A 27,975-nucleotide genomic window follows, 5' to 3' on the forward strand; every position below is an offset into this window, starting at 1 on the left:
AAGGCATGTGCCTGGTGGTTAGATCCCAGTCGGGAAGGGGCATCACTGAGGGTGATGAAGACATTGGCATCATTGAGCGTGATGGCAAAGACCAACCATGTGTCATGTCCCACCCTGACCCTGCACCCAAGTTCATATGTTGAAACCTCACCCCCAGTGTGATGTTGTTTGGGGGGGTGGGGCCTGGGGGGGTGACCAGGTCAGGAATGGGGTGATTGTCACGCCGTGGTTTCATGTTTCTTGAGTCTGAGCCCTACATCGGGCTCTGCACTGTCAGCAGAGAGCCTGCTTGGGGTCCCCTCTCTCTCCTCTGTCTGCCCCTCCCCTGCTCGAGCTCTCTCATTCTCTCAATAGTAAATAAACACCAGAAAAAAAAAAAAGCTGAGAAAGGTCATTTAAGTTGAAATCATACACACACCGTTATGTTATTCAAGGATACATATTTGTGTGATAACATTTTTAGAACCACATGGGAATTGTGCAGAGCAGGGTCCAGATGGTGGTCACCCGTGGGAAGGTATGGAGAGACGTGCGATTGGGGAATGATGTTTTGGGGTCTCCCATTGTGTTTGCGGTATTTCACTTGGGAAAAACTCTTGAAGCAAACACAGCAGATTCCTGATTTGTGGCGGCAGAGAGGAGGGTACAGGGGGACCTTAGCACGACACGGGCTGCTCGGAAGGCATCGCAGTAAAGCACGTACGTGTCGCTCAGGAGGACCCAGTGGCGGGTGGGGTGTGGCTGCAGGTGCACCAGCTGACCCCGCCATTAGGCCATTATGATGTGTCACAGAAGGTGATGTAACAGGAGAGTGTTCAGCATTTCTACATTTGCTCACTCAAGGTGTCTCCCTCCAAGGCGTCTTACCCGGGATGTAAGATAAGAAACGGAGCAAAACCCTCTCCGTAGAGCGTCATGCTGTCCGTAAAGTAGGAAAGAGCCAGCGAACGCCGTCCTTCCTTCCCCCGGCTCCCTGCCACCTCGTGGGGGGAAATGAGCGGAAGACCGAAGCCAAGAAGGGGGGCCAGGTTTTTTAGAGGTCATTCTGAAGAAGCCAGTGTCAGCGGTGGACTCAGTGACGTGCTCCGGGGGCACGGACGCCCTGACTTCAGTGGGTATGCAACTGAATGATTGCACCTTTGCAGAATGATTTCCACGAGGTCTTATGTTCCACATCCCACGTGCCAGGCGTACTCTGTTTACTTGGAAAATAACCCAGCAAAACTCGTGTCCTTTTTAGAGAGAGGCCTTTCCAAAGGTCTCCTCTGTAGGTTTCTCTCGATCACAGGACTGCCCATGGGATGCTGGGTCCGTGCTACGCAGGAGTTACTTTGATTCCATACAGCCAACTGGGGACAAGGGTTGTGAACGAGAAGCCATCGTTTTAGAAGAATGAACCAGGGGCTCCTGGGTGGTTCACTTGGTTGAGCATCTGACTCTTGATTTCATCTCGGGTCATGATCTCATGGTTTGTGGGTTGGAACCCCGCATCGGGCTCTGCGCTGACCATGTGGAGCCTGCTTGGGATCCTCTCTCTCCCTCTCTCTCTGTCCCTCCCCTACGCGTGCTCTCTCTCTCTCTCAAAATAAATACACTTTAAAAAAAAAAACAAAAGAATGAGCCATAGGAGCAGCAAGGTTAGTATTTTAGTTTATGAACTTAGAGATGATTCCTGTTTTTGCCTAGCTGGTCCATTCTCTGGATGCTGGCACTTAGCACCGCGGTTTAGGACCCCAGACACAGAGCACGTTTATTCCATCCTTAGGTAAGACGTGACCGCACAGCTAGGGGGCAAGCATTTTAAGCCCAATAACTGTGTCCTCACAGGAAGAGGCAACAGGGAAGCTGTGCCCACTTGGGTAAGCCAAGACCCAAGCCCCCTTACCTGCCCCTTGTGCACTGCCTGCGGGGGTGGGGCAGGGGGAACAGAAATGAAAAGGAACAAAGCGGCCGTGCCAGCGGTAACAGCAGAGCCCTTGCACAGGAACAAACCTGTCAGTGAAAATGAGGCAGGGCCACAAAGTCACGATACAAGAAGCCAGCACATGACAGTTACACCGAAAGGTAGCAAAGCACCCTCGCTCCCGCGCCCCGCAGATGGCAGGGCTCCGCAGGCCAGGAAAGGCAGCCAAGGGGCTTTGGAAAGCAGAGTCTGACAGCCAGGATGGTAACGAAACACATAATTAACCTTTGGCGAATGTGGTAACGTGGCCCTTTTCATTCAATTCGGCCCATCAGGCGGGCTCACCTGGGCTGTAAATCCATCTTTGAATGATTCTTTGGGCAGTGGACCCCCCCACATGACCGATGAGTGATATTGAAAGAGGAGGTGGTTTCAAAATACACTTCCCTGGGGGCGCCTGGGTGGTTCTGTCCATTAAGCATCTGACTCTGGATCTCGGCTCAGGTCGTGATCTCACGGTTCCTGGGTTTGAGCCTCGTGTCGGGCTCTGCGTTGACAGTGCAGAGCCTGCTTGGGATTCTCTCTCTCTCTCTCTCTCTCTCTCTCAATCTGTCAAAATAAATAAATAAACTTTTTTTTTTTAATTTACAAAAAAAGATGCGCTCTCCAGGAGGGAAAGGAGTTGAGAAAACCTTCTGGGTTGGGGGGGCACAGTCTAACCCCCCTGGATAGCCAATAAGCAGGGCTGGTATTTGCAGAGAAATAAGGTATCAAAGACCCTACTCTGGGGGGAGTTGGCTGGCTTGTTCTAGTCTCTCCTGCGGTATTTGAGTGGATCTGAGCTGCTCCTGACAGCACAGCTCAGGACCAGATCGCGGACAGGGTGAGTCGGTACATCGCTTAAATGGTCACCAGACTCTCCCAAAATTAGCACAGGTTTACTGTCATTTGTGCATAAAGTTAAAGAAAGAGCAAGGGCACCTGGGTGGCTCAGTTGGTTAAGCAGCTGACTTTGGCTCAGGTCATGATCTCGAGGTTCCTGAGTTTGAGCCCCACGTTGGGCTCTGTGCTGACAGTCAGCTTGGAGCCTGGAGCCTCCTTCAGATTCTGTGTCTCCCTCTCTCTCTGCCCCTCCTCCTCTCCTTCTACGTGCAGATGACACAGATAACCCTTTCTACTTTCTTCTGTGTTAGCATCTAGGCACACGTGGAAAGGTCCAGACATACACAAGACGTAAAAACCAGCGTAACCGTAACGTGTGTGAAAGTGAGGGATGTGGATATCTGTTCAAGTATGTTGATATACCATCCCGGAAATTTTTTTATCCCTCAATTCCTGAGATTGGATTAGGAACTGAGTTAGTTCGCAAGACTCAACCTAGAATAAGCACATTTGTGGACTTGGTTGTGGTGGTTAGTTTCGAGTTCAAGTTACAGGTTAGTGGGTCTCTACCATTAAGTTCTGTTTATTTTTCTCCTTTCTAGGTTAACCCAGTCATGGAAGATTGTCATAAGCACAGTGTCCATGGTGACCCTTCTTCTTATAGGTAAGTCTTACTAAGTAATCGTCCTGAAAGCCAGGTCACGGGACGTTTCTGAGTGGGGAGGGTGACCTCGGTGGAATGACTCATGTTTGTAAAGAAATGCCAAAGAAAGTCCTGGAAGTAAGTAAATGCTACAGATAAACGTGCAACAAAGACATCATCCCAGGGGTGAAGAAATGGCTGAACGTGCGGTTTGCAGCTTTCAGACTGAGAGTATCATGCATCACGACCTCTGGTGCGCTGGAAAATTGCTCTTTGACAACTTTCTTTGGCATTTCAAGACAACTTGAACCACGGGAAAATCAAGGTTCCAACCCAGTTATTGCAGGGATTGCTATCTTATGATATGGCAGGATGCTGGGTGCCATTTTGTCATCGTTGCATGTGGCTTCCTGGATGGCTGGGCTGTCCTGATGCTGTGCCTGCCTGAGGTCCAAGCTCCTTCTCTTGGTTGCGTTTTCACGCACCTGCTGTGCCCCCCCCAGCTCCGCAGACCTCTATGTAGACCGAACCCTGAATATTCTGGTTCTTCTGGGAACCGCTCCCTGGAAGCTTTGCTGCTTGTCCCCATCACTGCTGCCCTGGGGCCATTCCACTCAGCTGGACATCCCCACCTTGCTGCAGTGGGATGTAGGCGACATTTCCCCAGGCACGACCCCAGACCACACGCAGGGAAGTGTCACGAGTGCTTGGTGTGGGCAGCAGAGATGTCTGCACTCAGGGTTTTCCGCATCTGGGAAATTGTACCCCACATTCTTGTGACATCCTTTGAGATGGAAATCCATGCATCTTCACAGCAGATGCCAGCTGCTTCTTTGTATGTCCCCACTGCAGCCTTGCACCTTGCCCATCAATGTTGCAGACCCATCTTAGATGCCACGGATGTAAGTGGTTTCGGTGGACTTAACCGGACTTGGGTTCTCTTTCTTTTTGTGGAGCTGAAATCCTCCGGATGTGAAATTAACCATCATAATGCGAGAAGTTCAGTGGCTGTCTCAGGGCTGTGCAGCCACCACTCTTAATTTGTGGACATTTTCACCACCCCAAAAGGAAGCCTGTGCCCACTGACCGCTTGCCCCCCCGCCCCGTTTTCCCTCTCCCAGCCCTGGCAACACTACTCTTCTCTCTGTCTGTGGATTTCGTGTTCTGAATATAAACAGAATTACACAACATGTGACCTTCTTGTCTGGCTTCTGTCATTAAACCTGATGTTTTTCAGGTTCATCCACATTGTAGACAAGTCAGTATTTCATTCCTTTTTGTGGCTGAATCATATTCCACCGTGTGGATAGACCGCAGTTTAGTCGACTATTAATGGGCCAGGATTGTGTCCCCCTTTTGGCTGTTGTGGGCAGTGTGGCTCTGAACATATGTGCATGTGTACTTGTCTGAATCCCTGGTTTCAATTCTTTGGGGGTGCTTGCCTTCTGGTAACTTGCTGGGGAGGAGCTGCCTAACTGTCTTCCACAGCAGGTGCACCATTTCACAATCCCACCAGCCGCACATGACTGTCCTGCTCCCCCCACATCCTTGTCAACACTTGTTGTTCTCCAGTTTCTGGAGCAAAGCCATCTTGGTGAATGTGAAGTGCTTTTGTGGTTTTGGTTTATATTTCCTGAATGACTATGCCTTTTCATGTGCTCTTTGTCGTCCATACATCTTCTTTGGAGAGATATCTACTCAAGTCCTTGGCCCATTTTGTGATTGGGTCCTTTGTCTCTTGGATGATGAGTTGTAAGTGTTCTTTATATATTCTGGCTACTAGACCCTTCTCAGATATGTGATTTGCAAATATTTCCCTTCATTCTCTTGGTTGTCCTTTTGCTTTTTACATAATGTCCCTTTAAAAAAAAATGTGTGTTTATTTTGAGAGAGAGAGAACTTGAGCAGGGAAGGGGCAGACAGAGAGAGAGAATCCCAAGCAGGCTCCATGTTCAGTGCAAAGCTCAACAAAAGACTTGTTGCCACGACTGTGGAATCATGACCTGAGCCAAAACCAAGAGTCAGATGCTCAACCTGCTGAGCCACCCAGGCATCCCTTAACAATAGGAAGTGTTCTGACCCATGAACATGGGTTGTTTTTCCACTTATTTATATCTTTGTTCATTTCTTCTAGCAATGTTTTATAGTTTTCAGTGTGGGTTGGAGAATGAATCTCTTGTAAGCAGTATATAGTTGGACCGTGTTTTCAAATCTATTTTGCCAGTCTCTGACTTTTGACTGGAGAGTTTAACCCATTTACATGTATGGGGGATAAGCTTCAGAATTCCCTGAGCCTGCACTGATGGGTTAACAAGGCATAAAGAATTACAAAGCTATAGGATGTTCACACCCAAGTTTGGGTAAACGAGATTAGGTAAATAGGTATAGAGAGGGCGGGGCAAACACCCCAATATAGAGCAAAGGTATACAAGGTAACCAAGGGCAGAAGTCCCCCCCCCCCCAATTAGTACTAGAGCAGACAGCTGCTTTCACAGGAAGGAAGGACCAAATTAGGTAAACAGGTAAACCGGGCTATAGACCAATGCGCTATGCTTGATGCCACCCTGAGCGGAGCTAATTAACAAAAGAAAGGTGCTTGTTGACTCATCAGTGCAGGCTCAGGGAACTCCTAAGCTTATTCCCCACATACTTGTAAAGTAATTACTGATAAGGAAGGATTTCTACCATTTTGCCAGTTTTTTCTCTGTCTTATACCTTCTCTGTTCCTCATTCCATCCATTATTGCCTTCTGTGTTTAATTGATTTTTTGTAGTTGACTGTGTGTGTGTGTGTGTGTGTGTGTGTGTGTGTGTGTGTGTGTGTTTTAAGTAGGCTTCATGCCCAGCGCAGAGCCCAACATGGAGTTTGAACTCATGACACTGAGATCAAGACCTGAGCTGTGGGATCAGGAGTTGGACGCTTAACAGACTGAGCCACCCGGGCACCCCTGTAGCGTGCTGTTTTGATCCTCATTTCGTTTTGTGTACATTTTTTTAGATATTTTCTTAGTGGTCACCCTGGAGATCACAGCGAATGTTCTCAATCCGTGGCAATATAGCTTCAATTGATAGCCACTTGGCTTCAACAGCATATAAATACTCTGCTTGTTCAACTTTCTCCCTCCCTCCTTCGTGTTATTGTCAAAAATTAATTCTTTGTACACTGTGTACCCATTTATCTTTTTAATCGTGTCAAAATTAAAAACAAGAGTTACAGAGCAAGACTACCGCAACCCTGGCTTTTATGTTTATTCATGTAGTTAGCTTTCCCGGAAACACTGATTTCTTCATATGACATTTCCTCTGTCATGTCTGTTTTCACTTGGCCTGAGAGACTCCCTCCAGCATTTCTTGTAGGGCAGATATTCTGGCAAGAACTCCTTCAGCTTTTATTTACCTGGGAACACCTTAACTTCCTCTCTAATTTGTTGTTTGTGTGTTTGTTTGTTTGTGTTTTTTAAAAAGTTTTTTATTATTTTTGAGAGAGAGCAAGTTGGGGAGGGGCAGAGAGAGAGGGAGACATGGAATCTGAAGCAGGATCTGACAGCTCAGAGCCTGACGTGGGGCTGGGACTCACAAATCGTGAGATCATGACCTGAGCCTAGGTCAGATGCTTAAATGACTGAGCCTCCACAGGTTTCCTCTCCATCTTGAAGGGTAGTTTTGCTGGATGGAGGAGATCTCGGTTGGCGGTTTTCTTTTTCCTTTCCGCACGTTAAATATGCCCCTGCCTGGTTGCCGTGGTTTCTGCTGAGAAATGTGATGATCGTCTTATTGAGGGTTCCTTGTACATCGCAAGTAGTGTGCTTTCAAGATTCTCTGCCTTTGACTTTGGACTGACTCATTATAGCGTGTCTTGGTGTGGTGCGTCTTTGAGTTTATCCTAGTTAGAGTTTGTTGAGTTTCTTGAATGTGTAGATTTATGCTTTTCATCGAACTGGGGAGTTTTCAGCTGTTATATCTTCCCGTCTTCTTTCTGTCCCTGTGTCTCGTGACTGTTCTGGAACTCTGGAAGTCTATATGCATATGTATGAGGGTGTCCTGCGGGGCTCCTAAGCTCTGGTTTCTGTATTCTTGTTTCCCCGCTGCTGCTCCTCAGGCTCCGTGACTCCGATCATCTGATCCTGATCCTTGAGCCCATTGATTCTTTCTTCCACCTGCTCAAGGCTGTCGAGCCCTCCAGTGAATTGTTCATTTCAGTTATTGTGCTTTTTAGCTCCAGAACTTACATTTGGTTCCCTTTATAATTTTTCTGTCGTTATTCTCATTTCATTCATGTATCATTTCTTTGGATTTCTTTCATTCTTTGTCCTTGATTTCCTTTAGTTTTTTAAGCATATTTAAGACAGTTGATTTGAAGTTTTTATTTAGTAACTCCAAAAAGTCCAACATTTGGACTTTCTTAGGGATGGCTTCGGTCATTTTTTTTCCCATTGGCTGGACTTGCGTGTTTCTTCGTGTGCCTTGTAGTTTTGTGTTGGAAACTGGACATTTCAGTATTTCATTATTTTTATTGTTTTAAGTTTATTTATTTATTTATTTATTTATTTATTTATTAAAAAAATTTTTTTTTAATGTTTATTTATTTTTGACAGAGAGAGTGTGAGACGGAGCATGAGCGGGGGAGGGGCAGAGAGAGAGGGAGACACAGAATCTGAAACAGGCTCCAGGCTCTGAGTTGTCAGCACAGAGCCCGACACAGGGCTTGAACTCACAGACCGTGAGATCATGACCTGAGCTGAAGTCGGATGCTCAACCGACTGAGCCACCCAGGCACCCCTATTTATTTATTTTGAGAGAGAGAGGACAGAGACAGACAGAGAGAGAGTGCGTGCACACCCAATATCAGGGGAGGGACAGAGAGAGAGAGAGAGAGAGAGAGAGAGAGAGAGAGAGAGAAGGAGAGAGAGAGAATCCCAAGCAGGGTCCACGCCATCAGCATAGACCCTGATGTGGCTCAAACTCTCGAACTGTGAGATCATGACCTGAGCTGAAATCGAGTTGGACACTCAACTGACTGAGCCCCGAGGCGCTCAAAATTTTAATGTGGTGACTCAGGAGTCAGATGTCCCCCCATTCCCCAAGGATTGTTGTTATTCCTTGTTGGGGGTCATGGCCATTGGCGTAGTGATGGTCGCTGTTTGGTATCTCAGGGGACAATGAGTGACGTGACACAGTTCCTGGAGTCACTGAGAGCGCGAGGAGGGCCCTTCACGCCTCGATCCTGTGGCTCTAAGCTGGGGCGCTCTCTCAGTACGCCGATCCCCCACACTGCCGGCTGAGCCGTCACCTCCTGCTCACACAGAGCCCGCAGGGCCACCAGAGGTGCAAGTGTGGGATCGTGTCTACGGTCTGTCCTAAACATGTGTTCCGTGCTGGACGTGCACGGTGCTGCACCTTTTCCCTTCCAAGCCCTTATTCCCACAAGAGACTGCCTCCTCTCACTCCTCCCTCCCACACTCTTGGGTCTGTCTGTCTGTCACTTGTCCCATTCACCATCCCCTTCCCAGGTGGACAAGGCCAGTTTCTGTCCTGAAATCTTTTAACAGACATCACAGCCTACCAAAAACCCCTTCTAGCCCAAGGAAGCAGGAACGCCAGGCAGGTCAGAACTCACCGTCTGTTTTAAGAACAAATCGGTATTCGTTGTCCCCCCACCCCCCCAGGAATGTTCCCTGCCATCCTGCAGCCCTGCCCTCATGCTGGGGAATGGAGGGTGGCAGGCAGGGGAGCGGAAGTCCCACACTGCCCCTTAACAAAAACAATCTGCTTTTTTCTTCAGTCCTCTAGTTGCTTTAAGTTTGGGATTAGATTTCGGAGTCCAAAAATTGTTGGTCCTCTTTGCCTTTGCCAGTATCTGGACACGTCAAGGGAGAACTGATTTTGTGAAGCACCCAATATTGTCATTTTCCATACTGTCACCCAAGTATCTGGTATTCTCTTTTATTTTTTTAAATGTTGATTTATTTATTTATTTTTGCACGTGGGAGAGAGAGCGAGAGAGCGTGAGCTCACACACACAAGCACGGGGCAGGGGGCGGGCAAAGAAAGAGGGAAAGAGAATCCCAAGCAGGCTCCGCACTGTCGGCACAGAGCCTGATGTGGGGCTTGAACCCATGAACTATGAAATCATAACCTGAGCCAAAACTAAGCGTTGGACGCTTAACCAACTGAGCCACCCAGGGGCCCCCAATATTCTTTCTAACATTATATGTATCCTTCACACTTAGAGAAATTCCTATAAATACGTGCAAAACATCATAAATGTTTGCAAACTCTTTAATCAGAGTTGGTATTTTCTTTAACAGGGCTTGGGAATCACATGTGGCTGAAAGAAACGGAGTTTCCTCAGAAATCCAGTCACTTTTATGCTCTAATTGCAGAATGCGGTTCCAGACTTTATAATTACCAGGTGATCTTTTGTTAAGCCATTTTGTATGTCACTTGTTTAAAACTTAGTACGCCAGATTAGATATTCACATGCAAACAAAGGTAACGTTTGTTTTGCATGTGAATATCTAATGGAAATAACATAGGGATCAGCGTTCTAGTAAGTGGCTTTCTGGCTGAGAGACCCTGCAAATTCGCCCAGCCTCTGATCCCCTCGGGCTCTTGCCATAGACTGAATGTTTGTGACCTCTGGTCCGCCCTGTTTCTTCCCGTCTGCAATGAGGTGTCTATCCTGTGCCTGTCCCATCGCTGATTTCACACAGAACACGTTTGATTCCACAGTTTCACAGCTGGAAGGAAATTTGCTTCTAGGATCTCTGACTTAGATGCTATTTTGATGAGGCTGTGAACTTTGTTTTTTATTTATTTTTTTAAATTTTTTTTTAGTTTATTTTTTTTGAGACAGAGACACAGCATGAGCAGGGCAGGGGCAGAGATAGAGGGAGACACAGAATGTGAAGCAGGCTCCAGGCTCTGAGCTGTCAGCACAGAGCCCGACGCGGGGCTCAAACTCACAGACCGTGAGATCATGACCTGAGCCGAAGTCGGATGACTGAGCCATCCAAGCGCCCTGAGGCTGTGAACTTTAGACTTTTCAGTTCAGGCTGGAATGAACTAAGACTTTGGAGGCTACTGGGACAGAACGGACGTGTTTTGCACCCGCAAAGGACATTAATTTGGGGTGCTGGGTCAGAATGCCACAGACTGAGTGTACCCTCCCAGTTGAAACCCAAGCCCTAGGTACGTGGAGGAGGGGCCTTTAGCCTTTAGGTGAGGTCATGGGGAGACCCCAGACCACTCCCCTATTGGGACAGAACGGACGTGTTTTGCACCTGCAAAGGACATTCATTTGGGGTGCCGGGTCAGAATGCCACAGACTGAGTGTTCCCTCCCAGTTGAAACCCAAGCCCCAGGTACATGGAGGAGGGGCCTTTGGCCTTTGGGTGAGGTCATGGGGAGACCCCAGACCGCTCCCAGACCGTCGCTCCACCATTTGAGGACACAGCAAGGAGACGCTAAGAACCAGGAAGTAGTTCTCACCAGACGCTCAGTCTGCCGGCCTTGAACTCAGACGTCCAGCCTCCAGGACTGTGAGAAATCGGTGTCCGTTGTTCATCAGCCCCCGGTGTCCAGGGTGTTCTGTCACAACACCTGAGCTAAGGCAGCTCCTCAGGGGAAGCCCCAGCACATAGAAAATGGCAAATCATGTTAGCCACTGCCTGACACTCTGGATGGGCCAGCCTCCCCTTTGTCCCGAAGCCAGTTTGATCTCAGTGGGCTTAGACTGAGGCCAGACACGGGTGTCCCCTCTCTGGCCCACCCGCCTCTGCCTCTCCTGCATTCCAGCCCGGGTCTCGCCAACCCTACGCGCTGGTCTCCAAAGACCAGAGCAGAGAAGAATGACAGGAGCTGGGTGAGCCACTGCTCCGCGGAAAGAAGGCCAGACCGACGGACTCCACCCCGTCAGTGACCTTGCACCTGATTTCGTGGCCACTTCCCTTGGAGACCCCGTTTCCCGGCTCAGCCAGCAGCCGCTGGAGCCCAGTGTGTCTGGTCGTGTGGGGTCCCTACACAGGGAGAGGGTGCTGGTTGGGTCCCTTCCGCATTCCAACCCAGTGAGGGCCGTTCCCTGGGAAGTTCATAGGTTGAAACCTGGAATCGCTCCCAGTCGCAAGGAAGCTACCTTTCTGCAAACACTGAGGATCTGTGTATCCTGGGTACCTGGGTCCGGATGAAAGAAGAACACAAGGAAACCCCACAAGGAAGGCCAGCCTGAGGAATCCCCTCTACCACGTGGTCCTCACATCAAAGACCAGGATCCCAGGGGCTCCTGGGTGGCTCAGTCAGCTGGGCGTCCGACTTCGGCTCAGGTCATGATCTCACGGTTCGTGGGTTCGAGCCCCGCGTCGGGCTCCGTGCTGACAGCTCGGAGCCTGGAGCCTGCTTCAGATTCTGTGTCTCCCTCTCTCTCTGCCTCTCCCCTGCTCACACTGTTTCTCTCTGTCTCTCAACAATAAATAGTAAACATTAAAAAATTAAAAACTGGAACTGGGGCCAGATAGGTTATCACCAGGGAACAGAGATGAGAATTTGGCGTGGACAACAGAGAATTCAGTGGTTACTGCCAATTTGGGATTAACTCCTATTTCGATGGCTAATCCTGTGGGTCAACTTCGCTAGGCTATGTGCCCAGATGTTTGGCCAAACGCTAGTCTAGATGTTGCTGTGAAGGTATTTTTTGATGTGATTAACATCAAGCTGACAGGCTGTGAGTAAAGCAAATTATCCTCCATCATGTGGGTGGGCCGCACCCAACCAGTTGAAGGTCTTAAGAGAAAAAGGAAGAAATTCTGTCTCCAAACAGCCTTCATACTTGAGCTACAATATGAGCCCTTCTCTGGGCCTCCAGGATGCCAGCCTCCCCTGCAGGTGTTAGACTTGCCAAGTTCCCCAATTGTGTGTCTTTCCCTCTCTCTCTCCTGACACTGGTTCTGTTTCTCTGGAAAACCCAGCCTCATACACTCAAATTCCCCTGGCGGTTTCTGCCAGGGCTTTGCCTGCAGTGTTCTGCCCAGGTCTTGCAGGGGTGTCTCCTCTCTGACTTTCCAGCCCAGCCCAAGTGTCCTCTCCTCAGAGAGCCTTCTGCGGCCAGCTAGACTGCCCGTGACCTTGCCCTGCACATCCCAGCCTCCACTTTGCCGTGGACGCTTGGTTGACTTGCAGAGCCTCTTCCTGCCCCTCCGATCCTCCTACTGGAAGGTAACAAGCAAGAAGCTTGTCCAGAGCCTAACATGGTCCCCAGCCACATGGGGGGCTCACTAGATACCAACACGAAAAATGAAGGTCTCTTTTCAAAAGACATTCTTCCCCTCCGCATCTCAGTTTGGGGGCAGACAGCACACCTAGCAGCGCCTTCCCCCTAAAAGTGCCTCCAGCTGAGCACCTAGAGCGTGTGTCTCATGAGGACAGGGTTTCGCTTCGGTCACACTGTTGACCAGTGTTACCTTGTCTTACACACAGGAGAAAGCCCTGTTAGAAATCACATGACACTGACTGGGGCTTATTTCTGGGTGACTTCTTTCTATGTTTTATTTTTGAGAGAGAGAGATACCAGCAGGGGAGGGGCAGAGGGGGAGGGGGACACAGAATCCCAAGCAGGCTCCATGCTGGCAGCGTGGAGCCCAATACGGGGCTCGAACTCACCAACCATGAGATCATGACTTGAACCGAGATCAAGAGTCAGACGCTTAACTGACTGAGCCACCCAGGCGCCCCGGGTGACTTCTTTTTAGATCCTAAGCTATGGACCATAGAATCTGCTTTTATTCAATTAATGATAGACTTTATACAACGTTCCCTTCTCTCTAGATACCATGTTATAATGGCATTTTATATCTGCCTAATTTCCAGTGACTATATCTGAATAAATATGTGAAAACCATTTTGTGAAAAACAATCTCATATTCAATAATACATATTTCCAGACAATTGAATTGTTTGCAGTTTTTTGATATTATAAACATCCCTGTTGCCAAATCTTTCCAACCGTGCTTAATTTCTTACTTAGGATAAACTCCTGAAAGACAGATAAACGATTCACAGTTTTTTTAGTGACCTTTTTATTTTGAATCTTAATAACTTGATAGTGCTTTTCAAACACTGGATATGCCTCCAGGAAACTGGATTGGAACAGTTGAGGGAATTAATTGTATGCGTCACGCTGTGTGTGTGCCTATAGTAGGAGCCAGCTGAAACCCTTTGGGGGAGAAGCCAAAATAAAATATGTATTTTTTTAATCCTGAGACGTTTAGTTTTCAAGGAACCCCCAAACGCACTTAGCAGCAAATAAATGAGGGAGTATTTTCTGTATGGATATTTTTAAGTTTATTTATTTATTTTTCGCGGGGGAGAGAGGCAGAGACAGAAAATCCCAGGCAGGCTCCATGCTGTCGTGGGGCTCGAACTCACGAACCGTGAGATCATGACCTGAGCCAAAACCAAGAGTCAGACGCTTAACCGACTGAGCCACCTGGGCACTCCTGTATGGACTTTTAAGGCCAAAGGTGAAAACAAGAGATAAAAGTTGAAAACATTTCCCGTACTGACAGAAACCAGAAAACTAGAAATAAATGTCTCTCCCTGCCCAAAATCAGCCCCCAAATCCACGTCCCTGGCAAAGGAAACATGTTGAGGGGAGCCTACAGGGAATTAAATTGCTCAGCAGGTTAAAAACATACAAACAGCGGGGGGGGGGAGTCATCTTTTCCGAGTGCCACACCGCGCTGCTTTTGGCCCTGCGGTCCTCAGAGTGGACTCTGATGGGACGCCCTCCGTGCCTGCGCTGTTTTTCCGCAGAGCCAGCTTGGAGGAGGTCAGGTCTTTGAGACAGAGAAGCGGTAACAGCAGAGAAGGATGGGGAACCATTGCCCAGACAGCTCATCGACGGTCACTGCGGCGGGTTGAAAAGTGACCCCCGAAGGCCAGTCCCGCGGCCTGAGAATCTGTGAGAGTGACCTTGATTTGGAAAGAGTCTCCTCAGACACACTTAGGGATCCTGGTTTTCCCAGCCGGACCCTTGACCCAGGGACAGGTGTCCCTGAAGAAGCGCCTGGCGGAAAAGGCCTGGGCACCGGGCAGAGACTGGGTGAGGCAGCTCCATGCCGGGGAGCCGGGAGCCACCAGACCCCAGAAGGACCAGGAGGCAGAGGGTCCCTCCCGCCCAGCTTCAGAGGGAAGCACGGCCCTGCCGGTACCTTGATTTGACTTCTTGCCTTCAAGACCAAGAGAGCACCTGTCTACTGTTAGAGGCTGCTGGGTTTGCAGCCATTTGTAGGTGGGCCTGGAAGCCACGGGGTTGCATCACCCGTGCAAACAGGAGATGGTCCTGTTCAGACATCTGTCAGCCTAGATCAATGTCCGAGCTTCTTCCGATGAGATGATCGATGATCAGGTCCCTCCTGTAGAAAGGGGATGCCCCTCACTGTTTACAAGGACAGCCTAAGGCCGCAGCATGGCCCTCCGCCCCCCTCCCTCCCTCTTTCTCGCCTCCCCACTCCTCCTGCCCTCCCCCCCCCGCCCCATTCTGTGTACTCACAGACAGCCTCTCGGACTCCAGTACAACAGACTCCCGCTTTCAGATCATCTCCCCTGAATGTGACTTTTCCTAGGAAAGGCTGGAAAGGACACAGGTGTCTCAGAGGACACTCAGCGTCCCACCTGCCATGAACGTGTATCGGGGTGGAAATGTGATTTCTCTCCCCTTTACGAATAAGAAGACTAACTCTATTCAGACAGGCAGGATTGGGACTGATTTGGTTTCTTTGTTTGTTTGTTTTCCAGGCCAGACTTCGTATGCCAAAGGAGCACCTGGAGCTTTTAAAGTGAGTGAGATTTTCCTGCCACGCGGGGCTTTCTGGCGGGACTGCAGCAGCGGGATGTTTTCGTAAAACTATAAAAATGAAATCATTCATGCTTCTGTGGGTCATTCTTTTTTTTCGGTTTATTTATTTTGAGAGAGAGAGAGAGAGAGTGAGCACAAGTGGGGGAGGAACAGAGAGAGGGAGAGAGAAAGAATCCCAAGCAGGCTCCGCACTGTCAGCACAGAGCCTGACATGGGGGTCGAACTCACGGACCGTGAGATCAGGACCTGAGCTGAAACCAGTAGTCGGAGGCTTAACTGACTGAGCCACCCAGGCGCCCTCCCTGTGGGTCATTCCTTAGGGAGTTGTATGCTGAGAAGTGCTTTCAAGATGGATTACGATGAAAAAAATAGAAAACCAGCCTAGATAAGAAAATCAGGCCGATGGTTAAATACGTTCGAGAATATCCGTACAATGGAGAATTATGAAGTCATCAAAATAACTCCAAAATATATTTAATGTATTTAATGTGCAGCAGGACACAAAATTGTCAACAGGATCTCTACTTTGCTACTAACTTTTTTGCATGAAATAAAAAGTGTTAGAAACACACCAAACTGTAATGGTGTTTATTTCTGGAAGCGTTTTATATTTTCTAAACCGTGAACATGTATTGTTTTACAAATTGGGGAGAAAATACTAGATAAGTAGTGCTTACATTTTTCAACATAAGAGAATACCTGTTGTTGGGGCGCCTGGGTGGCTCACTCGGTTGAGCGTCCGACTTCAGCTCAGGTCATGAGCTCACAGTTCGAGCCCTGCATCCGGCTCTCTGCTGTCAGTGCAGAGCCTGCTTGAGATCCTCTGTCCTCCTCTCTCGCTGTCCCTCCCCTACTCGCACTCTCTCTCTTTCTCTCCCAAAAATAAATAAACATTAAAAAAAAGAGAGAGAGAGAAATACCTACTGGCCTGACATGTTCTTATTCAGCCCACCAGTCATTTTCAAACTGTCAAAATGGCAGAACCTATTCTTCAAGAGTAAAGTCTGGCACCCTCCTCGCCAGTGACAGTGACAGGGAGTTGCCCTGGACTGCAGCCTCCAGCCCTCCTCAGGGCTCAGGTTGAAGACCACAGCTCCATGCCCCACTGGAGATGCAGGGGGTTCCCCGTTCGAATAAGGTGGGGGTTAGGCTTGAGGATTCACACCATGAAATCACCCAGTCTCAGTCAGGGCGGCCACAGCCCTGAGGGAGGGACATGCAAGGTTGGATGAGCCCCAGTTGCCTGGGAAGAGTGCGCCCTAAGCATTGGGCCGCCTTCCAGAAGCTTCCCCTGAGTGTCCTTGCCTTTCATTGTAGTTAGAGGTGCTCCTGAAGCCCGGCTGGTGATGGGAAGCCCCCACTCCCACCCTTCACACTGGGGGTCTCCATTCACAGGAAGGAAAGCCAGACTCTGGAGAACAACTTCCGAGAAATTCTATTTTTGATTGAACAAATAGATGTTCTGAAGGCTTTGCTTAGAGATACGCGAGATGGTCTGCACAACTACAGCGGGGACACGGACAGAGACGAGGACCGGAACCCCATGGGGGCCATCGACGAGGTGAGGGAGGCTTGGGGGGGGGGTCACACTCCACGGCTTCTCGGCGCAGAAAGATCGAGTGCAAGCTGTTATGTGGCTTGTGTCCTCCTCTCTAACCTTCTCCCTGACAGCAGCTTACCTCAGGAAAGCTTGCCGCACACACCCAATTTTTCATCACTGCTGAATCGCAGAGAAGACTGTAGCAATATGACTGACTTCCCACCAAAATAAATGACTGATTCTGTTTTATTTTCCAGGAAAACAAACAGAAGATCATTCAGAAGTGGCAGCCTCTGATGTCTATACACACGTACTTAAAGAACAAAGCATTTTGGGGGTGCCTGGGTGGCTCAGTCAGTTAAGTGTCTGACTCTTGATTTCAGCTCAGGTCATGATCTCATGGTTGGTGGGGTTGCGCCCCATGTTGGGTACTGATAAGGTCAAGTGCGCCTGATTCAGGTCCATAAATTAAAATATTATACATTTTTTTGTTTATTTATTTTGAGAGAAAGGAAAAGAGCATGAGCAAAAAGGGTGGAGAGAGAGAGAGAGAGAAAGAGAGAGAATCCTAAGTAGGCTCCACACTGTCAGCACAGAGCCTGACATGGGGCTCAAACTCACAAACTGTGAGATCATGACCTGAGCTGAAATCAAGAGTCGGACACTCAACTGACTGAGCTACCCAGGTGGCCCTATTTTTAAAAGTATATTTTTAAGTTTATTTATCTATTTATTTTGAGAGAGACAGCATGGGCAGAGAGGGAGGGAGAGGGAATGATGTCTACTTTCTGAAGCACCCGGAAACCTCACCCTGACACCTGCTGTCTTCCAGACCCTATTTTGTCATGGCCCTGGGACAAGGGCTTCCATCAGTCACAGCTTGAAGGGTGGGGCTTCTGCTTTTTGAGAATCAGAATGCCCTTAAGAAACCAATATATTTTTTTAAGTTTATTTATTTATTTTGAGAGAGAGAGAGCAGGGAGGGAAAGAGGGCGTGGTGCAGAGAAATCCAAGCAGGCTCTGTGCTGTGATTGCAGAGGCTGACATGGGGCTCGATCCCATGACCTGTGAGATCATGACCTGAGGTGAAATCAGTGGTGGTCTTGCGTAACCAAGAGTCCTATATTAACTCAAAGGATGGATACTTTCTAACAAGCAGTCACGTGCTCTCTGTCAACTGCCTTGATTCCTGAATACTTACAGAATGTTCAAGTCTTTATTACTAAATGAGACCTGAATGATGGGGGGGTGGGGGGTGGGGATCACAGTACGACAGGCAGTCTCTGGGGCTTCCAAAGGGGCCTTCGGTCCAACCTTGCTGGGACTTGGAGGGTGTCTGGACACATGTCAGCTGCCCCGGGGAGTGGCGATCCCACAGAGCCATGAAGGTCATTAGAAATCTGTGCACAGTGCTTGGATGTGTGCAGCTCAGTAGATGTTCACTGTTATTGTTATTTGGCAGATGATGGCACGCAGGTCCAAATCGACAAAGTGAATTGTCAAAACTCAAACACTTGGCTGCGATTAACAGAAATCCCTTTTTAATATTTGTACAGGAAATGTCAAACTTGGTGAATTCCATCCTTAAAAAGTTGAGAGAAGACCAAGTCCAGATGGCTGACTATGCCCTTAAGTCAGCAGGTGAGTAAAAACTGGAAAAAGTTCATGCTTCCCAAGGGTCTCAATTCTCCATATGTGTTTGTTAAGAAAACATAGTTATCTGTCCAGTAATTGAGAAGGAGGAAAAATGAGCAAATCTAGACAATGAGGCAGACTATAGACATGGTTGTAGTTGATGTTTTCTGGGTGCACATCTCGGAGGCAGCAAAGGTGTGCGTCTTCATTAGCATGAGTCCAGGACCATGAAGGAAGCTGACGTGTCACAGTGAGGTTGGGGATGCAGAAAATAGAACAGGTGACACAATCATTACAACCTACAATGACTGCTAATGACTAATCTAAATGCATTATTCGTGATTGAATAATCGTGGTGAAAGACAGGATGTGTTCTAAATGTCTTGCCATTAATAAAATTAATGCTTAAGTGCTTAGAGTTTAGACCATGAACCTTAATATTCTCTACCTGCCTGTGATAGCCTATAAACAATGTGTTCAGTGAACCATGTGGAAAGAGAGAAAGAGGGAGAAAGTGTAAAGCACACGCAGTCACACTGGTATTTACCAACTGACAAAGCCAGATTTATAGTGGGGCAATAAATCTGTATCCTGTATCGAGTTGACAGCATTTGGACTAGAATGATTATACAGTGTGTGTGTGTGTGTGTGTGTGTGTGTGTGTGTGTGTGTGTGTGTTGAAAGAGACAGAGCAAGAGAAGAGACTTGCTGAACCTGAGTTCCCTGAAGTTTGGGGAGAATCAGCATTGAGATAAAGCATAGGAAGGTGAACTGCAGAATCCTTTTTTTTTTTTTTCAGTATTGGCATTTGGAAACACCATTTTTATGCTTTCTTTCCCCTTCCCTATTGAATGTATTTACGGCTTCCATTTTGAAGAATTCATGATGACAAGTGTAAGTCCAGAGATAACCCACTAGAGTAAGGGAAAGCAGAAAATGGTCATAGTTTCTCAATAAATGTGAGACACGATACCAGCTTCTTGAGCCAAGATGGAGGGAGCCCATGCCAGCTTCTCATCCCCCCACCTCCTCCACCAACTGATTACATACGACTAAAAGTTTTGGACAAAATATAAAAAGCAACTACCCAAGTCTGATGAAAAGTAAACAAAAGCAGGCAGATTGTGGAGGGCAATGAAAAACCCAGAAGTGACCCACGTGGGGGTGAGTTACACGTTTATGGATTAGAAGGGTCAATTCATTTAAGATGGCAACTCTCGCTAACTGGTCTATTGACTCAATCCCAGCAGAATTGTCTATACAAATCTACAAGTTGTTTCTAAAATGTATGTGGAATCACAGAGGAACCAGAATAGCCAAAACAGTTTTGAAAACGAAGAACAGGGGAGCCTGGGAGGTTCATTCAGTTAAGTGTCTGACTTCGGCTTGGGTCATGATCTCGTGGTTTGTGAGTTCAAGCCCCGCATGGGGCTCTCTGCTGTCAGCTTGGAGCCTGCTTCAGATCCTCTGACTCTCTCTCTCTGCACTTCCCCACTTGTGCTCTCTCTGTCTCTCAAAATAAATATAATAAAAAAAGAAAAGGAAGAACAAAGTATGAGGATTGACATTCTCTGATGTTAAGGCTTATTACAGAGCTATAGTAATTAACAGAATGTGGTCTTGCTGAAATCAGTGGAACAGAATAGCGAGTCCAGAAATAGTCCCACACATAGAGGGCAAGTTGATTTTTGGCAAAGGAGAAAAGGCAAGTTAATGGTGCTGGAGAAGTGAGACATTTTCAGCAAATAAATCTCGACTCATCACTTACACCTTACAAAAATTAACTCAAAATGGGAGACTGACCTAAATGTAAAGTTTAAAGCTATAAAACTTCTAAAAGAAAGATCCTTGTGACTAAGTTCAGAAAAGATTTCTTTTTTAAAATGTGTATTTATTTATGGGGCGCCTAGGTGGCTCAGTGGGTTAAGTGTCCAACTTCGGCTCAGGTCATGATCTCACGGTTCGTGGGTTCGAGCCCCACGTCCGGCTGTGTGCTGACAGCTCGGAGCCTGGAGCCTGCTTCGGATTCTGTGTCTCCCTCTCTCTCTGCCCCTCCCCTGCCCATGCTCTGTCTCTCTGTCTCTCTGTCTCTCTCTCTCAAAAATAAATAAACATTAAAAAAATTTTTTAAAAATTAAATGTTTATTTATTTATTTGGGGAAGGGGAGGAGCAGAGAGAGAGGAAGAGAATCCCAAGCAGGCTCTGTGCCGTCAGCAAAAAGCCTGACACGGGGCTTGATCTCACGAACTGTGAGATCTTGACCTGAGCCAAAATTAAGAGTTGGGCTCTCAACCGACTGAGCCACCCAGGTGCCCCTGATTGAAATGTTCTAATATTGATTGTGGTCATGGTTGTACAACTCTGTGAATATTCGAAAAACCACCCACTTGTGCTCTTGAAATGGGTGAATAATGTAGTATGTGGATTTTATCTCAATAAAGCTGATTAGAAATTTATTTTTTTTCTTTAATTTTTTTTAACATTTTTTTAATTTATTTTTGAGACAGGGAGAGACAGAGCATGAATGGGGGAGGGTCAGAGAGAGAGGGAGACACAGAATCCGAAACAGGCTCCAGGCTCTGAGCTGTCAGCACAGAGCCCGACACGGGCTCGAACTCACGGACAGTGAGATCGTGACCTGAGCCAAAGTCGGACGCTTAACTGACTGAGCCACCCAGGTGCCCCTGATTGAAATGTTCTAATATTGATTGTGGTCATGGTTGTACAACTCTGTGAATATTCGAAAAACCACCCACTTGTACTCTTGAAATGGGTGAATAATGTAGTATGTGGATTTTATCTCAATAAAGCTGATTAGAAATTTAAAAATAAATGAATGAAAAAGTGAATACATATACATTCTTAAAAAAAAAAAAACTATATACGTGGGGCGCCTGGCTGGTTCAGTCAGTAGAGTGTTTGACATTTGATCTCGGGGTTGTGAGATCTCGGGGTTGTGAGTTCAAGCCCCTTGTTCGGTGTAGAGATTACTTAAAAATAAGATCTTAAAAAAAAAATTGATCAAGAAAACCTGCTTAGGGGCACCTGTGTGGCTTGGTAGGTTAAGCATCTGACTCTTGATTTTGGCCAGGCCATGATCTCATGGTTCATGGGATCAAACCCCATGTAGGGCTCTGTGCTGATATCCTGGAGCCTACTTGGGATTCTCCCTCTCTCTCTCTATCTCTCTCTCTCTCTGTCTCTCTCTCAAAATAAATAAAATTTAAAAAATCTTAAAAGAAAACAAAACCTGCTTAGTAAAAAAAAAAAAAAAAAGGATGCCCAGTTACATGTGAATTTCAGGCAAACAGCAACTAACTTTTAAGTATAAGTATCTCCCATATATTGTATGGGACATGCTCATACTAAAAAATTGCTTATTTTTTTATCTGAAATTCAAATTTAACTGGGAGTCTTGTATTTTTACTTGCTAAATCTGGCAACCTTAGGTGCACAGTAACTATTTCAGATTCTGCCATCTCAGAAAAAATACTGGCAATTGGATACTCAGTCAGGTACATGCATTTTTAGCTTTGTATTGTGATATCCAGATACAGCTTGAGGAAACGATTTGCATTTTCTTAATTTCTTGTGTCTAAACTACATTTTGCTTCTAAACTGAAATACCCTGAAGGGATAACATTCGACGAGTATACTTTTGGATTTCTTCAGTTAAAATTAAAGCTCAGTGAATCTACAGAATTGCTCTTACGAATATAACTTGTGGATACATTTATAACGTCGGGTTTTATGCTTTTTTTCAAGTAGATTGGGCTGACATAAAGTCTCATCACACGAGCTGTGAAAATATGGGGGTCCATATGTCTAAGTAATAAACGCTATGCACATGATATTTCCACCTCTGATGCAACTGCTCTGGAATTCAGTTAATACCAGTTTCAGAAGTTTTGTGAAATTACACGGAACAAACATGATTTTCTCAAAGTGACAACATCTCAGCAGTAATGAGAGCCAGAAGTCATACTTTCCCAGCCAGTTCCCGAGTGTGAACCTTAACTTACTTGTAATCTGCCTGGGAATACTTTGCTAACAACATTATTAAAATACAAATGACCGGGGTGGGGGGTGGCTCAGTCGGTTAAGCTTCCAACTCTTGGTTTCAGCTCAGGTTATGATCTCACAGTTTGTGGGTTCGAGCCCCACATAGGGCTCTGTGCTAACAGTGTGGTGCCTGATGGGGATGCTGTCTCCCTCTGTCTCTGCCCCTCTCCTGCTAGCTCTCTCTCTATCAAAAATAAATAAATAAACATTTAAAAAATGTTATTTCTATATACATATGTATACAGTTATATATTTGTATATGTATGCATATGTATGTATATAAATGACTGGGGTGCCTTGGTGGCTCAGTTGGTTGGACATCTGACTCTTAATTTCACTTCAGGTCATGATCTCATGTTTCGTAATTCATGGTATCGGTTCCCATGTTGGGTTCTGTGCTGGCGACTTGGGATTCTCTGTCCCTCTGTGCCCCCCTCTCTTTCTAAAAATAAATAAATATCTCTTAAAAATAAAATAAATAAAATGCAAGTGATGTGTTTGGGGTTGCATAATGTTTTATTTTTTTAATTATTTTATTTTTTTAGGGGCCTCTGTCATTGAAGCTGGGACCTCCGAAAGTTACAAAAATAACAAAGCAAAACTTTACTGGCATGGGATCGGGTTCTTAACCTATGAAATGCCCCCGGATGTTATTCTTCAGGTAAAAGCTAGACTAAGAGGAATCTATTATTTTAGGGTTTTGTTCTTATTATGTATCATGAAAATATTAACACCGAAACGGAGGCCACTCTGAACTTGTCACAGAATCTGAACCCATCCTCTTGCATTTCAATAGTCATCAAACTATATAAATTTTTTCTTATTGTATGAGCAGTATATTATGATTGATTAATTATTAGTTGTTTTTATTATTTTAAGACCAGTAGACTAGATGATTTGACTTCTTAAATAGGACATAGACATTCCATGTCTTTTCCTTACGTTGATTCTGTGCCCCACCCCCCTTTTCTTTGAAAGCTTCAGTCTTCGAACAAATACCTGCTCAAGGTGCATGTGCCCTCAGCTCCCACACTGTGCTACATGCTGCTCAGGCCAATGCATTCTTACAAAGTCCAGTTACAACAGGAGAAATTTCCAAACAAGATTTCCGCTAACATTCGAGTTCAATTCAAAAGGCTCTGGACAGACATCAACAGATGGTGGGGCTCCCCTTAACTATAACCTACAAACCTAAAGTCAGTTCTCAAGGTAGGAAGCCCTTCAGGAGCAATCGTATGGATCTCATTCCAGACTCTAGATCTAGAAAGTGGTAGACGTCATTTTTCTTTCTTACAACGACTGCCATCTCCATCGCCACCACCATCATATCTTTACCACCCATGCCAACTCGCCGCCTCCTAGCTGCCCACAGTCTAATTAGAGCAACAAAAGAAAACACCGTAAATCAATTATCTAATCATATAGTATATAATCCTCCAATAAAGGGCTTTGTTTGCCATAAACATAACGTGCTCTGGAAGAACAACCAAACCCATAGGTATCTTGGCAGTTTTCCTGCGTGATGTGTACCCATTAAACGCCTTCATGTTATGGGCGTACGTGAGATCTGTGGTCAATAGTGGTTTGCTGACCAATACTGCAGCGGTGGATTTATACAGCCACATAAGAGATTAACTCCATGTTTTCTTTCCAGCCGGATGTCCATCCTGGAAAGTGCTGGGCCTTCCCAGGTTCCCAGGGTCACGCCCTGATCCAGCTTGCCAGGAAGATCACACCTACTGCTGTTACCATGGAGCACATCTCCCAGAAGGTGTCTCCCTCAGGAAACATCTCCAGCGCACCCAAGGAATTTTCCGTCTATGTGAGAGGCAATCAAAATCGGTGTTCCGAGTGGGTTATGATAGGAGGGGGTGGCTGGGAATCAGACGCTGGGATGAGCAGCTAACCGTTTTTATCACTGTGAGAGAGTTACTTGTTCCCTGGACCTCTGCTCTGCCATCAACAAGGCAAGGGTTGGACCAGATGCGTTCTATTACTTAATTTTTTTTGCTTTTATCAAAGCTATCTGTGCACAATTTAAAAATGAACATTCTTATATGCTTATAATTCAGCACTTTCTTGTGCCAGGGCTCTCACCCCAGGTTTCTACTCTCTGGAAGCTTCTGCCTGCAACAGTTTTAGCCACTCCTTTGGGTACTTGCCTTCATATCTGTTTTTATTGTTACTTCTTTTTAAAAAACTTTTATTTAATGTATGTTTATTTTTGAGAGAGACAGAGACAGAGCATGGGCGGGGGAGGGGCAGAGACAGAGAGAAAGACACAGAATCCGAAGCAGGCTCCAGGCTCTGAGCTGTCAGCACAGAGCCCGATTCGGAGCTTGAACTCAGGAACAGTGAGACCATGACCTGAGGTGAAGTCGGATGCTTAACCGACTGAGCCACCCAGGTGCCCCTGTTACTTCTTTATTTTTAAGTTTATTTATTTATTTTGAGAGAGAGATAAAGCACAAGTGGGGGAGAGGCAGAGGGAGAGGGGAGAGAGAGAGAATCCCAAGCAGGCTCCACACTGTCAGCACAGAGCCCGACGCAGGGCTGGATCTCATGAACTGCGAGATCACGACCTGAGCTGAAATCAGACACTTTAATAGACTGAGCCACCCAGGCACCCCTACATTCCCTTTTTGAAAAGTAATGTCTTAGGAATGCAAGCTGGTGCAGCCACTCTGGAAAACAGTATGGGGGTTCCTCAAAAAACTAAAAATAGAACTACCCTATGACCCAGCAATTGCACCACTAGGCATTTATCCACGGGATATAGGTGTGCTGTTTCAAAGGGACACATGCACTCCCATGTTTATAGCAGCACTATCAACAATAGCCAAAGTATGGAAAGAGCCCAAATGTCCCTCAATGGATGAGTGGATAAAGAAAATGTGGTATATATATACAATGGAGTATTACTCGGCAATCAAAAAGAATGAAATCTTGCCATTTGCAACTACGTGGATGGAACAGGCGGGTGTTATGCTAAGTGAAATGAGTCAGTCAGAGAAAGACAAAAATCATATGACTTCACTCATATGAGGACGTTAAGAGACAAAACAGATGAACATGAGGGAAGGGAAACAAAAATAACATAAAAACAGGGAGGGGGACAAAACGTAAGAGACTTAAATATGGAGAACAAACAGGGGGTTACTGGAGGGGTTGTGGGAGAGGGGATGGGCTAAATGGGTAAGGGGCACTAAGGAATCTACTCCTGGAATCATTGTTGCACTAGATGCTGACTAATTTGGATGTAAATTTTAAAAAATAATAAAATAAAATAAAAGATATGTATATATATATATATATATATACACACACATACATACATACATACATACATACATACACACACACACAATGGAGTATTACTCAGAAATTTTAAAAAAAGGTACTCTCTATACCTAATGTGGGGGCTTGAAATCACCACCCCCAAAATCCAGAATCACACTCTCCTCCCACTGAGCCTGCCAGGGGCCCCTACTTCTACTTCTTGATCTTTCAGTTTTGCTTGTAACCCATTGGTATCCTTTGATGAGAAATGAAGAGTAGCCTCTTCCGTGGCTCTCCCAATCTCCCCAAAGTTTTATGTCTTACTTTTTTATTAAAAAAAAAAAAAACAAGTGTATTGAGATGTAATTCACACGTGAGCAATTCAAGTACATAAAATGTACACTTAAGTGGCTTGTGGTATATTCACAGAGTTGAGGATGCATCCCTACCATCAATTTTAGAACATGTTTAAAAAATGTTTATTTCTTTTGAGAGCTCGAGTCAGGGGAAGGGCAGAAAGAGAGAGAGAGAGAGAGAGAGAGAGAGAGAGAGAATCCTAAGCACTATTAGCACAGAGTCTGATGTGGGGCTTGATCTCATGAATTGTGAGATCATGACCTGAGCCAAAATCTAGAGTCAGACGCTCAACAACTGAGCCACCCAGGCGCCCCTGGAACATTTTTGTTGCTCCCGACAGAAAACGTGCACTCGTTAGCTGTCACCTCTCATCTTCCGTCTGTCACTCCCCGCCACCACTGACCTACTTAGTCTCTGTAGAGTCACTCATTCTGGATATTTCCTATAAATGAAATCATAGAACATGTGGTCCTTCGTGAATGGCTCCTCCCACTTGGGATCATGTATTCAAGGTTCATCTGTGTCATAACATGTCAGCACTTTATTTTTTCAATTGTTGAGTAATAACTACTTCACTGGGTGGATAGACCACGTTTTACGTATCCATTTGTCAGATGATGGGTGTTGGGTTTGCTTCCACTTTTTTGACTGTGATGAATAATGCTGCTGGGAACGTTTGTGTACGAGTCTTTGCGTGGACACTGGTTTTCTTTTCACTCGGAACTGTACCTGGAAGTGGAATTACTAGATCACATGGTAAACCTGCATTTCATGTTCAAGATGCTGCCAGATGGTATCTCTTACTTTCAATCGGTATGCAGTGTTTTCGCTGTAACCATGTCAGTGATGTTCTCATTTGAGCCATATCGTATACGAGTTTCTTTGTGTGAGAGTTTTGATGTTCCTGAGGACAACAAACGTCTCTTTTTAATTCACTTTGCTTGAGGCACCTGGCTGGCTCAGTCGGTTAAGCATCCGACTCTTGGTTTCAGCTCAGGTCATGATCTCGAGGTTCATGGGATCGAGCCCCACGTCGGGCTCTGTGCTGATAGTGCAGAGCCTGTTTGGGATTCTCTCTCTCTCCCTCTCTCTCTGCCCCTCCCCTGCTCTCTCTCTCTCTCAAAATAAGTAAATAAACTTAAAAAATAATTTGCTTACTTTTCTATATCCCTATCACAAAAACATTCATTATCTCTTTTTCAGGAGTGTCAAAATCCTGCCATTATGTTCCTTCATGTCAGACAGTTTCTAAGTTTCTTCTTTATTTTACTTTTTAAAGATGTCCTTCTTGTCCGCATTGCCCCCTCTTATCTGATCTGCATGAACTTCATCTCTGCATCCTGGGGATTCAACATAATCACCTCTTCTATTATTAAAAAAAAAAAATCTTTTCTCTCTGATTCTCCTTTGTTTCTTTGCTCCACCTTCTGAAAGATTTTGCCAACTTATATCTTAACCCATTTGTTGAATTCTTCATTTCTGCTGTCATGATTATTCCAAGACTTTTTCTTTTTTCTGTAAATAACTCCCGTCTTTAGAGTCTAAATGTCTTCATGGATACAGTATGTTCAGTTTTGGAAGATATTAATGGAATTCGTTTCAGTTCTGTAGTGTTTTCTTCTGTTCCCTCCCCTGTCTTTATCCCCAAATACCACTTTTCCTATTTGTTGAAAGTGGCTCTTCTCTCGTGTCTGGTGATGCTTTTCTGTCGCATTTCAGAGACAAAGGGTGAAAAGCTAGCTCAAAGCTCTGCACACTTCGTGTGTGAGCTTCTTGGGTGGATGGTCTGCTTGGGCTGTTTCTTCCGACGCCCCCAGTGTGAT

At 46.1% G+C, this 27,975-nt stretch overlaps 1 protein-coding gene across 2 annotated transcripts in view; it reads left to right on the plus strand.

Moving 5' to 3' along the window:
• Window positions 1-807: 807 nt before the first annotated feature.
• SUN3 (Sad1 and UNC84 domain containing 3) overlaps window positions 808-27,975 on the plus strand; it is a 31,290-nt gene continuing 4,122 nt past the window's right edge. Inside the window, exons 1-8 of one of the 2 annotated variants that reach the window (XM_015064588.3) lie at window positions 808-1,115; window positions 3,388-3,449; window positions 9,736-9,839; window positions 15,218-15,258; window positions 16,758-16,839; window positions 18,375-18,459; window positions 23,062-23,177; window positions 24,171-24,338. In XM_015064588.3, the coding sequence (XP_014920074.1) occupies window positions 994-1,115; window positions 3,388-3,449; window positions 9,736-9,839; window positions 15,218-15,258; window positions 16,758-16,839; window positions 18,375-18,459; window positions 23,062-23,177; window positions 24,171-24,338 (780 nt within the window). In that variant the 5' untranslated portion in view covers window positions 808-993. Of the gene's footprint in view, window positions 1,116-3,387; window positions 3,450-9,735; window positions 9,840-15,217; window positions 15,259-16,673; window positions 16,840-18,374; window positions 18,460-23,061; window positions 23,178-24,170; window positions 24,339-27,975 lie in introns of both variants that reach the window. The other variant, XM_015064587.3, reaches the window with a different exon arrangement.

Source organism: Acinonyx jubatus, chromosome A2 (assembly GCF_027475565.1).
Source record: "Acinonyx jubatus isolate Ajub_Pintada_27869175 chromosome A2, VMU_Ajub_asm_v1.0, whole genome shotgun sequence".
Classification (NCBI taxonomy): domain Eukaryota; kingdom Metazoa; phylum Chordata; class Mammalia; order Carnivora; family Felidae; genus Acinonyx; species Acinonyx jubatus.